The 15272-nt window shown below is 36.6% G+C and overlaps 1 protein-coding gene across 2 annotated transcripts in view; it reads left to right on the top strand.

Moving 5' to 3' along the window:
• TESK2 (testis associated actin remodelling kinase 2) overlaps positions 1–15272 on the top strand; it is a 145086-nt gene that overhangs the window by 79630 nt on the left and 50184 nt on the right. For both annotated transcript variants that reach the window (XM_058552255.1, XM_058552253.1), the window contains exon 3: positions 2389–2510. In XM_058552255.1, coding sequence (XP_058408238.1) covers positions 2389–2510 — 122 coding nt within the window. The remainder of the gene's footprint in view (positions 1–2388; positions 2511–15272) is intronic.

The raw sequence follows: 15272 nt of genomic DNA, 5'->3' as shown, positions 1-15272 counted from the left end.
TAAATAAATGATTCACTGGCCCTTAGAAAGTATATTAGAAGTATCATTTAACTGTTGTTGCCATTGTTTTCATTGTGCCCTTAGGATGTGCCAGGCTTTCTAGGCACTGAAAGACACAGATGAATACAATATAGATCCTGGTCTCAAGATGCTTTATAACCTAGTGAGGAGATATTTATGTAGAGAACTATGTGATGAGTGGTATACTGGTGTTATGAATGTTGTTCTGAGGTAGTGTAAAGTAGTTCCCAGACAGAGTCAAGGACGGCTTAGAGAGGGGATATTTGAGTGTGGCCTTGAAAGATAAGTAGAAATTGAGGGGCTAGAAGAAAGGAGAATATTTTATGCAGATGAAAGACAAAATACAATGAGTTATGAACATGTTCATCATCTTGTTCACTTGTTTAAGGAAGTAAGTTTTTTTCTGGTTAGTTTGAAACATAGATAGTTTACCCCTGAATTTCACACGTTGTTTTAATATCAAACTTTCTTCAAAGTAGACATTTTGTTAAAAACTCAGAGTGATAGTTTTCAGATGATAAAAAGAAAAAGAAGAAGAGTGACTTTCAGAATGGAGAGCACTTATTAAAAGACAGATGTCTTCTGTAAATAGAGTTGGAAAAATACTATCAATGTGTTCTTTGTATATAAACCTCTCTTTTAACTTATCCATGCAAGATCTGAAAAGGAAAGGCAGTTCTCTTTCATCAATCACGAGGTACATGACAACAGAATCATTGATGCACTAGGAAGAGAGTTGGGTTCCAAATCTCACTATGTGATCTAGAAGAAGGGAGAGACAGCCAGAGTTCTGCCTCAGTTTTTCTGATCAGGGTTCCCGTGGCTCTGAGTGTTTTGCTTTCTCCTCCCCCTTCTTCTGTCTGGCCACTCTGAAACATTGTTTTTTTGAATTAGAAGATAAGCTGTGATGTCTCTCTGGTATTAATAGATATGCTAAATTTCTGGGGCTATTGTCATTTCAAGGAATTTCTGGAGATCGAAGAGTTAAGTAGATTGTCATGTTTTGTACTGAAATTTCCACTTAGGCGAGTATAACATACTGAAATAATACTCTTAAAATCCATAGGATGATGACATTTTTGCATAGCAAGTCCCTGTTTTGCAAGATCTGAAATGAATTTCTTTTTAAATTGGAAAGTAATGAGGTCCTTGGTACTTCATAATTTTTCTACTGCTTCATTCATAGTTTCTCAGTAGGAAACACACATCTCAGTGAATAATTGAGCTTCTTTTGGGTGAGACAAAATATTTTCTCTGGTAGTCTAATTTTGCTACTGCTGAGACCACATGTAGAAGTTAAAAACATAGTTAATGTTCTTGCAAGTAAAGTATTATGGTTTTTTAAACCTGTGGAGTGTGCATTGAAATTATAAAATAATATTTTTAATGTAAAATAGATTGAATTCTATAGAGGATGAACATTTTAGAAGTAGACTTACCTCTGTGTATATGCATAATAGTGTGAGTGCTGTAGCCCATGTTTTTTTTTAATCTGCTTTGAATGTGTTTAAATGATTCTAAGGTACTTTGGTTGGGTTACTACAATATTAGCTCTAAAAGGTTTACTAACTTCTTTCTATATTTAACATGCAGTGCTTTTTTTCTTATAGATATGTATTTTATGGTGCTTGGGGGAGATTTTGAGGATGTGGCTTTAGGGTCCTATAAAGATAGCTTTATAGTTCATTAAATGTTATAAGGCTTATGCATGTATCTTTTCTGTGCACACTTAAAATTCCACAGAAAGAACTTTTCTTTTTTTGTTTTTGTGAGGAAGATTAGCCCTGAGCTAACATTCATTGCCAATCTTCCTTTTTGCTAAGGAAGATTGGCCTTGGGCTAACATCCATGCCCATCTTTCTCTACTTTATATGGGACGCCGCCACAGCATGGCTTGATAAGTGGTGCCTAGGTCTGCACCCGGGATCCAAACCTGCGATCCCTGGCCGCCGAAGCACAGCATGAACTTAACTGCTACGCCACCGGGCTGGCCCCCACAGAAAGGACTTTTTCCTGTTAGTGTCTTAAGACTCAGCAATGTTAGCCATAAGGAACCAGCCTAATGAATTTCCCTCATTTTTTTTCTAAGGTATTAAAAAAAGACATGATTTCTTGAGGTGTTATTAACAATGTGAAACAATTTTGTTAGTGTAAAACAATTTTGGTCCTGGATTGAATAAATTCATCTTCATTAGTGGAGGTGAGACCCTAATGTAATCAGAGTTTACAGAAAAACATCCCCTACCATATCTGTTTGATCTAAACTGGCACTAAACCATCTTGGCGTGTTCTACATGTGGAGACTTTGACCTCATATATAGCTGTTGTGTCCTTGAGCCTCTTTTCTTGTTCTATTTTATTTTCTAGGTGCGCCACCGAGCTTCTGGTCAGGTGATGGCTCTTAAGATGAACACGTTGAGCAGTAACCGGGCAAACATGCTGAAAGAAGTGCAGCTCATGAATAGACTCTCCCATCCCAACATCCTTAGGTAATGGGTTTTTTTTTTCCTTCTGGGGATCTGAGAAAGTTGAAACCTCGTTGGAGGCTTGTTAGAACAGCATTAACCGCTAAAAAGAGGGATTCAGGATTTCATGTTGAATCCATCTTGCTGGGGTTTAGTTGTGCTGTAGGTCTTTTTCTACCTATTGAAATTTAATTTTCTGGTAATTAACTACATTTAATAATGCAGCTTCCTTCTGTCTCTCAAATTGCTTTACTCTTAGTAGCAGCTCATTAGAACAGTTGTTTCCTATTGCTGAATTAGTAATTTATCAAAGAGAAAAGATTTTAGTCTTTATGCGGTTATTTTTCTTAACTGCTTTATAAAGAATTGTAATTAAATCAGTGAATGAAAATAAAAGTAAAATTATGCCCCCAGGCTATCTACTCTTAACTTTTAGCATTCAGTTGAGGAGACATAGTTTACCTTTTTAAAGGAGAATTATTTTTATATATAATAAGATTATGTTATCTTCACTGTCTAGTGATCAGTATCTGACTCTTTCTCACTTTATTTTTTTTGTTGTTTTTTGTGTTTTTTTGTTTGTTTGTTTTGGTGAGGAAGATCAGCCCTGAGCTAACATCCATGCTAATCCTCCTCTTTTTTGCTGAGGAAGACCGGCTCTGAGCTAACATCTATTGCCAATCCTCCTTTTTTTTTTTCTCCCCAAAGCCCCACTAGATAGTTGTATGTCATAGTTACACATCCTTCTAGTTTCTGTTTGTGGGACGCGGCCTCAGCATGGCCGGAGAAGCAGTGCGTCGGTGCGCGCCCAGGATCTGAACCCGGGCCACCAGTAGCGGAGCGTGCCCGCTTAACTGCTAAGCCATGGGGCCGGCCCAATCTCACTTTAATTATCTTGATTTTTTAGTGAGGTAAGCATATTTCCCAGTGAAACCAAATAAGACAATATAAGTCATTGTATATTTAAGTAGGGCTTATGTGTAAGATACTTTGAAAAGTTAAAAGTGCTATTTACTTAGGGTCATTTGTTGCTGTTATTTATATTGGACTAGATCAAAATCATATAGCTTAAGTAGGATTTAACATGTTTGGTCAGTGGTAGTGAATTAAGGAATTAGATTAAACTGCTTACTTGAAACTTTCTACCTTTATATAGAATTATTGGCTTTCTAGTCCACTACAAAAATGGTCAGCCAGTATTTTTATTATGATGCCTTTCTTCCCAATCCACAAATCAGATTAACACATTTTTTGAGCATCTAGCATATTCCTGATGATGTGTCAGACATCACAAAGGTATAAAAGTATATATAAAAAGGAATGTCTGCTAGCAAGGAATTTGCACTCTGATTGGGGATTAGGACTCACATACATGAAAAGAGAACTAATAAAATCAGGTAGGACAGCACTGCTTGGGTAGAATAAACTCTAAGTGCTATAGAAGTTCAAAGGAGTAAGAGATCATATTAGCTTGGCAGAGTCAAGGAAGCTTTCTTGGAGGAGGTTGACTCAAGCTGGAACTTAAATTTTAATAGGATTTTAGAACATAGGGAAGGAACTCAGAAAGGAGCAAAATAGTAATTTAAAGCACAGAGGTAATAAAAGTGCAAAGCTTTTTGAGGAGTCAGTGAATAAAAATCCATTTGGCTAATAATAACAATAATGAGAAAACCACCATTTGTTGAAGGCTTCTTGTATGCTGGATGCTTTACTTATGTAATCTTTGCAACTATTCTCCATTGAATGAACTGAGGCAAGAGATAATGTGTTGGCCAAGATCTGTGACTCTTAGGCGTAGGCTCTTTCTGCCATGCATCTCCTAGATGAACTGAGGATTTGATAGGATAATATTGGTAGATAAAGGTGGAGAGGTAGAATTGGGCCAAATTATTCAGAAATGCTTTGCATAAAGCCAAGAAGACTGTGGTTGATGCTCTATGTGTTAGATTCTGAGCAGGGACTAGCATGACAAAGGATAACTGATGGCAAACGCAGAATGGTTTAGTGTTGGGGAGACTGGTGGCCAAGAGATCAGTTAGGAGGCCTCTACGATGTTTGAGAGTGAGAAGGATGAGTCTTGATTTGATATTCTGCTTAGGAATTTTTAAGCTGATCATATTTTCATCTTGCTTAACAAATAGTATTTTTATTGTTTTTGTTATTATTACAGAAATGATGTATTGTCACTATGGAACATTTAGAAAATAGAGTTAGCAAAAACAAGAAAATAAAAATTACCCTTAATCTCAGCACCTAGGGATCAAACTAGTATTAACATTTGGTATATTTTCTGCCAATCTTTTTTATTTCACCACTTCTTGTATTCTTTTCACTATGAACTTGACTAGTGAATTCATGGGAAGATTAAATAAATTTTATTCCATTGCAGCAAAATTTTAAAATATAGTTGTTATATGATAGAAGTAGTATCATATAGTATAATGATTAAAAATGAAGGTTCCGGATTCTAGATCAAGCTGCCTGGATTCAAATCCTGGATCTTGGGAAAGTTATTTGACCTCTCTGAGTCTTAGTTTTCCCATCAATAAAATGAGGGTAAAGACAGTAAAGGCCTCGTAGAATTGTTATTGAGGATTAATTTTAGTACATATAAAGCACCTAGAATAGTACCTGGCTTATGTTAAGTGCCCCATAAGTTTTAGCTATTATTATTAGTTTCTTTTCCTCTGGCTAGTTCTTTAAATGGCCCATTGGAACCCCTCTGTCTTGTGTCATTCATTCACTCACCAAACATTTGTAGAGTGTCTACTGCTGCTTTTAATACATTCAAGGGTTTTCTGCTAGAGTAATGCTGTTGGGTAGAACTTTCTGCAATGATGTGAATGTTCTTTATCTTTGCTGTCCAATAGCCATATGTAGCTAATGAGCATTGAAATGTGGCTAGTGTGAACAAGGAAATGAATTTTTTGTTTGATTTGATTTAAATTTAAATTCAAATTGCGCATGAAACTAGTAGCTACTATATTGGACAACGTTGGGCTGGAGTCTACCTACATCTTTGCTCTTGTTTTGCTAAATATATATGTGTTCCAGCCTAGAAACATGGTGGTGTGATGAGACCAATGATACCATTCCTATTCTGATGTCTTGATCTATAGAGCCTATTTCTTTTTGGTCTCATTGCTCAGGAATGACTCACTCCTTCTTTTTAACTTACAAAAAGTAATATTTCTTTGCTCTCAGCTAAGTTTTCTAATGTACTAAACGTAGTGTTAACTCTATCTTGATCTTTGCACTAAGGCAACAAATGAGATAATGTATGTAAAGTCTATGGATCTGTTATAATCCATAGTGAGTATATAATACATGAAAATTATTATAATTGTTGTTAGTCGGGATGGGTTTATACTCTGTTGGTTACTCTTTTTGTTCTGCATAAGCCATCTGTCTCAAATATACTATGATTAAAAGCTTGGAAGTAGATTACTTTTTAAAAGAAGCTTGTAATTTTTTATATCATTCATGTTTTTGTGTCTTCACTTTCATTGTATATTTTGAATACAACAAAAGGAAATTATCCTGCCAGTGGCCTAGAGCAAGCAGAGTTCTCTTGGCTTTGTTACCCAGAGGAGTACTATAGTAGTAGAAACATTTATTATACTTCCCTTGGATGCCTTAAATATCAAACTAAGCATGACTATGTTCCATTCTCAAAATTCTTAGAATTTTTATTCCCTAAATGCTTTTCTAGTTGTCTTAGAAATTTACTGTTAATACTTTATATTTTTTATAATTTAAATTTTTGTTACTATTTGTTAGTCTGGTTCTTAGTCTGTTTCCAAGCTGTAAATACTATAAGCTCTTTTTTATAGGTGCAGAAGCTGAGGCAGAAGTATGAAGTAAAATTTTCTTTCAAATTGAGATTATTAAATTTACATTGGGAAGAATCCATCCCTTGAAACCCTAGAATTTTTACCGACGCGCCTTCTCAGGGGCTGACCCCAGGAGGAAGGTTGCTGAGCGCTAAGGCTTTCAGTTCCCCTGTCTGCTTCATCCAGCCAGTGCAGCTCCACTTTTTGTCTGTTTTATATCAAACTTTTGTATAAGAGTTTTGAAGAGTCTCCTGCTTAAAAACAACGAAAAAGTTGAAAATCACTGCGTTAGTGATTTGGAAAGTCTCCTTGGGAAAGAAGGCTATCTGCATGACCTGCCAGATGGTAGGCATCTAATCCTCTAGTCATGCTTTGGTCCTCTGATGGCACAGCTGTTTTGAGTGAGCTGAACCAGCAGGAGTGAGTGAGCTGAACTTTTGCAGTTTTATTTCGCTCTTTTTCTTGAGCCCAACCTCCCTACTTCCTCCTTTCCTTTTATCTTTCTCCCTCCTAAGATTTCTAGTTGGAAGGAAAAGAGTGGGCCTGGTAAGTCATAGAGGCAGTAGGTGTGTATATTTTGTTTGTGTGTATGTATTTTTTTTATACATGGATACAGTTAAGGTTGGTTGTTTTATCATCAGTTGCTCTAAGTTATCAGTTAAAAAAAGGAACAATAAAGTACTTTGTTGAGTGCAGGGACTGATTGTTTGGGCCTCTTATGAATAAGGTTGTTTATGCCAGGAAGTCTTGTGCTCCAGATCTGTAACCCGAATCCCTGCCCTGCTCACTTCCACTCCCCAATGGCCTTTCTGAGGACCTGTACCAAGATTTGTTCTCATACCTCTTTGTTATTCTTCATGCCATGAGAAATTTAATATTTTTTTAGACTTCTCATTCACATTGTCATGCTTACTTTTATTTTGGGCCACATTCTGAATTTATTTTGCTATCTATTAATTTTTGTTCAGAATTGTTTTAGCTCCCCTTCAAAATCTGTTTGCAACAATATGATTGCCATTTTGTTAAAATAGAGAATATGCTTTCGATTCACCAAATGTTTACTTGGAACTACTCAGTCCAGCCAAGTGATATCATGGTGCTAGGTAATATCATGGTGAATACAAGAGAAGTAGAGAGCTGTTGCCTTCTACGCAGTCTCCTTAGGAAGCAAACTGTGCCTATAGGAAATGGACTAGTATCAGCTAATGCTATGAGGATATGGCAGGATATTTTCTCAATCTGAGTTATTAAGATAGCTATCTTTCCAGTTCCCCATTCTGAAAATCCCAAAGTCGTCTTTGGTTATTCCTTGCTTCTAATCAGAAGCTAAGCTCTTGATTTTAAATCTTCAAAGACTTTTGCATCTGCTCCTTCCCTTATACATCAGCCCTCTTCACTTTTGCCTGGAGTGAATTATTTTCCCTACCTCTTTGCCCCCCTTTTCACTCTTCCTGATATACAGTTCTAGTTGTATAGCTTATTTCTTAAAACCCTTTTGTGGCTCCCGTTGATTTCAGAATTGAGTCAAAAATCCTTTAGACTGACAGTTAAGGTCTGATCTGTTTTTGCAGCCTTGTCTTCCACTATTCCTCTTACACACTTAACACAACTCCACGATTTCCTAATTGTGTTCTCTTGGACAAGTTATTTGACCTCTGGGCTTTGGTTTCTCCTTTTGTAGATGAGGGGAATGGACCAGATCAGTGGTTAGAAATCACATTAATTAATTAAAATCACATTAATCAACGTTGAATAATTTTTAAATGATCAAGTTTAAGATATATTATCTCAGAGATGTGTGTGTGCGTTCCAGAAAAAATAGGAAGCATTTAAAAATGATGGATTAGGGGCCAGCCTGGTGGCGCAGTGGTTAAGTGCACGTGCTCTGCTTTGGCAGGCTGAGGGTTTGCTGGTTCGGATCCCGGGCGTGCACCGCTCATCAAGCCATGCTGTGGCAGCGTCCCATATAAAGTAGAGGAAGATGGGCACAGATGTTATCCCAGGGCTGAGCTTCCTCGGCAAAAAGAGGAGGATTGGCATTGGATGTTAGCTAAGGTCTGGTCTTCCTCACAAAAGAGAAAACAAAAGATGGATTAGAGTCGATCCTTCTGATTTTATCATTGTAATCCTAGTAAGTAACTAGATGAAAGAGTCTCACTATAGCCCCCAAAGCAAATTTTATAACACTGGCATATTGGTAAGAGGAATCTTAACGTTTTTTTCTCTTCTCTGTGCCAAAGTAGAAGGTCTAATGACTTAGGACTTGAGTCTAAGTTCTAATTTCATATAGCCAGAAAAATTTTGTAAAATAAAATGTGGAATAAGCTTCAATAATATTTATATCATTGTCTGTGGGGTAGTGAAGTAGTACAACCCCAGAAAGAAGATAGTTTTCTAAAGTTTATTTTTATTGAAATATAGTTGACATATAATAGAAGATGGTTTTTTGTGTGTGTGTGTGAGGAGATCAGCCCTGTGCTGACATCTGCCAATCCTCCTCTTTTTCTGCTGAGGAAGACTGGCCCTGGGCTACCATCCGTGCCCATCTTCCTCCACTTTATATGGGGTGCCGCCACAGCATGGCTTGCCAAACAGTGCGTTGGTGTGCACCCGGGATCCAAACCGGTGAACCCCAGGCCGCCACAGCGGAGTGCACGCACCTAACCGCTTGCACCACCGGGCTGGCCCCAGAAGATGGTTTTCAATATAAACAATGACTACCATTTATTGAGTACCTATTATGGATGACTGTTTATCATTTTCCTACCCCACTCCCATTTTTTACTTTCTAGACCGCTCCATCAAACAAATGCAACTGCTATTCATCCATTACTTAGGCCAAAACCTAGGAGTCATTTTTAATATCTTTCCTTCACACTCTATTTCAAACCATCAAGTGGTTTATATCTTTAAAATATGTCCTGAATCTGACTACTTTTTGCCACCTCTGTAGCCACCATCCTAGCCCAACCCTCCTAATTGACTTCCCAGATTCCCCTCTTGCCCTACAACAGCCAGATTGAACTTTTTTTGTTGAGGTGACGTTGGTTTATAATATTGTATAAATTTTAGTGGTACATCATTATATTTCAATTTCTGTGTAGATTACCTCGTGTTCACCACCCAAAGACTAATTACAATCCATCACCATACACATGTACCTAATCACCCCTTTTCACCCTCCTCCCTTTCCCTTCCCCTCTGATAACCACCAATATAATCACTGTATCTATGTGTTTGTTTGTTGTTGTTGTGTTTTTTTATCTTCTATTTATGAGTGAGATCATACGGTATTTGACTTTCTCTGTCTGACTTATTTCACTTAGCGTAATACTCTCAAGGTCCATCCATGTTGTCGCAAATGGTAAGATTTCATCTTTTTTTATAGCTGAGTAGTATTCCATTGTGTATATATACCACATCTTCTTTATCCATTTGTCCCTTGATGGGCACTTAGGTTGTTTCCAAGTCTTGGCTATTGTGCATAATGCAGCAATGAACATAGGGGTGGATATATCTTTGTGCATTTGTATTTTCATGTTCTTTGGATAAATACCCAGCAGTGGAATAGCTGGATCATATGGTTCCATTAATTTTTTGAGGAACCTCCATACTGTTTTCTATAGTGGCTGCACCAGCAGTGTATGAGAGTTCCCTTTTATCCACATCCTCTCCAACACGTGTTATTTCCTGTCTTGTTAGTTATAGCCATTCTGACAGGCATATCATATAGTTTTGATTTGCATTTCCCTAACAATTAGTGATGTTGAACAACTTTTCATGTGCTTGTTGGCCATCTGTATATCTTTTTTGGAAAAATATCTGTTCAGATTTTTTGCCCATTTTTTAATTGAGTTTGTTTTTTTGTTGTTGAGATGTATGAGTTCTGTATATATATATATATATATATATTTTTTTTTTAATATAATTTTATTTATTTATTTCCCCCCCACACAACCCCAGTAGATAGTTGTATGTCATAGCTGCACATCCTTCTAGTTGCTGTATGTGGGACGTGGCCTCAGCATGGCCAGAGAAGTGGTGCGTCAGTGCACGCCCGGGATCCGAACCCAGGCCGCCAGCAGCGGAGCGCGCGCACTTAACCGCCAAGCCACGGGGCCAGCCCGAGTTCTGTATATATTTTGGATATTAACCCCTTATCAGATATGTGGTTTGCAAGTATCTTCTCCCAATTGTTAGGTTGTCTTTTCGTTTTGTTGATGGTTTTCTTTGCTATGCAGAAACTTTTTAGTTTGATGTAGTCCCATTTGTTTATTTTTTCTTTTGTTTCCCTTGCCCGGTCAGACATGATATTTGAAAATACGCTGCTAAGACCGATGTCAAAGAGCATACTGCCTATGTTTTCTTCTAGGAGTTTTATGGTTTCAGGTCTTACATTCAAGTTTTTAATCCATTTTGAGTTAATTTTTGCATATGGTGTAAGATAATGGTCTACTTTCATTCTTTTGCACGTGGCTATCCAGTTTTCCCAACACCATTTATTGAAGAGACTTTCCTTTCTCCATTGTATGTTGTTGGGTCCCTTGTTGAAAATTAGCTGTCTGTAGATGTGTGGGTTTATTTCTGGGCTCTTGATTCTGTTCGATTGATCTGTATGTCTGTTTTTGTGCCAGTACCATGCTGTTTTGATTACTATAGTTTTGTAGTATATTTTGAAATCAGAGAGTGTGATGCCTCCAGCTTTGTTCTTTTTTCTCAGGATTCCTTTGGCTATTCAGGATTTTTTTGTTGTTCCATATAAATTTTAGGATTTTTTGTTTTATTTCTGTGAAAAATGTCATTGGAACTTTGATAGGGATTGCACTGAATCTGTAGATTGCTTTAAGAAGTGTGGACATTTTAACTATGTTAATTCTTCTCAGCCAATAGCATGGAATATCTTTCCATTTCTTTGTGTCTTCTTCAATTTCTTTCAACAATGTTTTATAGTTTTCGGTGTACAGGTCTTTCACCTCTTTGGTTAAATTTATTCCTAGGTATTTTATTCTTTTTGTTGCAATCGTAGATGGGATTGTATTCTTATTTTCTCTTTCTGCTACTCTGTGGTTAGTATATAGAAATGCAACTGATTTTTGTATGTTGATTTTGTATCCTGCAACTTTACTGTATTAATTTATTACTTCTAAAAGTTTTTTGGTGGATTCTTTAGGGTTTTCTATATATAAAATCATGTCATCTGCAAATAGCGACAGTTTCACTACTTCTTTTCCAATTTGGATCCCTTTTATTTCTTTTTCTTGCCTGATTGCTCTGGGTAGGACTTCCAATACTATTTTAAATAAGAGTGGTGAAAGTGGGCATCTTTGTCTGGTTCCTGTTCTTAAAGGGATAGCTTTCAGTTTTTCTCCACTGGGTATGATATTAGCTGTGGGTTTGTCATATATGGCCTTTATTATGTTGAGATACTTTCCTTCTCTACCCATTTTATTCAGAGTTTTTATCATAAATGGATGCTGTATCGTGTCAAATGCTTTCTCTGTGTCTATTGAGATGATCATGTGATTTTTATTCTTCATTTTGTTAATGTGGTGTATCACGTTGATTGCTTTGCAGATGTTGAACCATCCCGGCATCCCTGCGATAAATCCCGCTTGATCATGGTGTATGATCTTTTTAATGTATTGTTGTATTCGACTTGCTTGTATTTTGTTGAGGATTTTTGCATTGATGTTCATCAGTGATATTGGCCTGTAATTTTCTTTTTTTGTATTGTCCTTGTCTGGTTTTGGAATCAAGGTAATGTTGGCCTCATAGAGTAAGTTAGGAAGCTTCCCCTTCTCTTCAACTTTTTGGAAGAGTTTGAAAAGGATAGGTATTAAGTTTTCTTTGAAAGTTTGGTAGAATTCACCAGGGAAGCTGTCTGGTCCTGGGTTTTTATTTTTGGGGAGGTTTTTGATTACTGTTTCAACCTTCTTGCTGGTGATTGGTCTGTTCAAATTCTCTATTTCTTCTTGATTCAGTTTTGGGTGGTTGTTATGATTCTAAGAATTTATCCATTTCTTCTCGGTTATCCAATTATTGGGGGATAGCTTTTTGTAGCACTCTCTTATAATCTTTTGTTTCTGAGATGTCTGTAATTTCTCCTCTTTTGTTTCTGATTTTATTTATTTGAGCCTTCTCTCTTTTTTTCGTGGTGAGTCTAGCTAAAGGTTTGTCAATTTTGTTAATCTTTTCAAAGAACTAGCTCTTAGTTTCATTTATTTATTTATTTTAGTCTTTATTTCATTTATTTCCACTGTGATTTTTATTATTTCTTTCCTTCTACTGATTTGGGGCTTTGTTTGTTGTTCTTCTTCTAGTTCCTTCAAATGCACTGTTAGATTGTTTATTTGAGATTTTTCTTGTTTGTTAAGGTAGGCCTGTATTGCTATAAACTTCCCTCTTATAACTGCTTTTGCTGTATCCTATAAATTTTGACATGTCATATTTTCATTTTCATTTGTCTCCAGGTATTTTTTGATTTCTCCTTTGTATTATTTCAATCTTTTTAAATTTATTGAGACTTGTTTTGTGGCTTAATATTTGATCTGTCCTGGAGAATGTTCCATATGCATTCAAAAGGAATGTATCTTCTGTGGTTTTTGGATGGAATGTTCTGTATATATCTACTAAGTCCATCTGGTCTAATGTGTCATTTAAGGCCAGTGTTTCCTTATTGATCTTCTGTTTGGATGATCTATCCATTGATATAAGTGGAGTGTTAAAGTCCTCTACTATTATTGTGTTACTGTCTATTTCTCCTTTTATGTCTGTTAAGAATTGCTTTATGTATTTAGGTGCTCCTTTGTTGGGTGCATAGATATTTACAAGTGTTATATCCTCTTGTTGGATTGTTCCCTTGATGATTATGTAGTTCCTTTCTTTGTCTCTTGTTACAGTTTTTGTTTTAAAGTCTATTTTGTCTGATATAAGTATTGCTACCCCAGCTTTCTTTTCATTGCCATTTGCATGGAGTATCTTTTTCCATCCCTTCACTTTCAGTTTGTGAGTGTCTTTAGGTCTGAAGTGTGTCTCTTGTATGCAGCATATGTATGGGTCTTGGTTTTTTATCCAGTCAGCCACCCTGTGTCTTTTGATTAGAGCATTTAGTCCATTTACATTTAAAGTAGCTCTTGATAAGTATGTACTTATTGCCATTTTGTTACTTTTTTCTGGGTGTTTTAATAATTCTTCTCTGTTCCTTTCTTCTCTTGCTCTCTTCCCATGTGGTTTGATGGTTTTCTTTACTATTATGGTTGGGTTCCTTTCTCTTAATTTTTTGTGTATTTATTATAGGTTTCTGGTTTGTGATTACCATGAGGTTCATATATAATAACCTATGTATAGAGCAATCTATATTAAGTTGATGGTCTCTTAAATTTGACCTCTTGCTAAAAAAGCACTACTCATTTACTCCCCTCCTCTCACTTTTTTTTTTTTTTTTGGTTAGGAAGATTGGCCCTGAACTAACATCCGTTGCCAATCTTCCTCTTTCTGCTGAGGAAGATTAGCCCTGAGCTAACGTCTCTGCCCATCTTCCTCTATTTTTGTATATGGGATGCTGCCACAGCATGGCTTAACGAGCAGTGTATAGCTTCGCACCCGAGATCCGAACCCACAAACCCTGGGCCTCCAAAGCAGGGCATGCGAACTTAACCACTATGCCACCAGGCGAGCCCGACATTTTATGTTTTTGATATCATATTTAACCTCTTTTTTGTGTGTGTGTATCCATTAACCTCTTATCTTGGATATAGATAATTTTAGTACTTTTGTCTTTTGGCCTTCATATTAGCTTCATAGGTGGTTAATCTCTACCTTTATTGTATATTTACCTTTACCAGTGATTTTATTATTATTATTATTATTATTATTGATAATTTTCTTATTCCTATTCGTGGTCTTTTCTTTTCCACTTAAATAAGTCCCTTTAGCATTTCTTGTAAGGCTGGTTTATTGGTGGTAAACTCCTTTAGTTTTTGCTTGTCTGGAAAACTCTTTATCTCTCCTTCCATTCTGAATGATAACCTTGCCGGGTAGAGCATTCTTGGCTGTAGGTTTTTTCCTTTCAGCACTTTAAATATATCCTGTCACTCCCTTCTAGCCCCCACAATAGCCATATTGAACTTTAAAAAGGTAAATCAGATCACACTATCCCCCCTGCTGAATTTCCTTCTATGACTTTTTGTCACCCTTTAAATAAAATCCAAACTCTGGGCTTAGATGTAATACAAGGCCTTAAATGATTTGACCTACCTGCCTCTGTGACCTTATTTCTGATCACACTTCCTTTATCTTACACCATTCTATCCACCCTTAGTGGCCTTTTTGTTTCTCAAATACACCAACCTCTTTCCCACTTCAGGGTCTTTGTACTTTCTTTTCCCTTTTCCTATAATGTCTTTATCCCAGAATCATATGGCATGCTTCTGGTGAGATATCCCCTCTTCAAAGAGACTTTTCTTGACTAGCCTGTCTAAAATAGCCATCCGTATCACTATTTATGCCGTCGTTGTACTTTGTCTTCATAGCTCTTATCATTTTTGAAAATATCATGTTCATCCATTTGTTTACTTATTGTTTGTAGACTCCAGTATAGGAGAGCTCCCCGAGGGTAGAACTTTATCTTGTTCACCATTGTATTACCAGTGCCAATAGAACAGTATCTATTGAAGCAGATACCAATTAGAAGCAAGCCAGTTTGCACCACAAAAACCTACAAAAGCTTAGGAACTGAAAGTGGGTATCAGGCTTTGGCTGAAAACAGGATCATTGAAAGTCTTTTAAGGGTTTAAACTGGGCCTGCAAGTCACCATCCCCACTCATTTCAACTAATCAGTTAACTCTCACCCACCCCAACAAGAGATGAATCTTATTTCTGGAGAAAAATGAACCAGAAATGCTTCATAGTAGCTAAGCATCTTATCTAACATGACAGAAGATAGGGAAGGAA

This window comes from Diceros bicornis, chromosome 13 (assembly GCF_020826845.1).
Source record: "Diceros bicornis minor isolate mBicDic1 chromosome 13, mDicBic1.mat.cur, whole genome shotgun sequence".
Lineage (NCBI taxonomy): Eukaryota > Metazoa > Chordata > Mammalia > Perissodactyla > Rhinocerotidae > Diceros > Diceros bicornis.
This window is presented reverse-complemented; position numbering and strand designations above follow the sequence as displayed.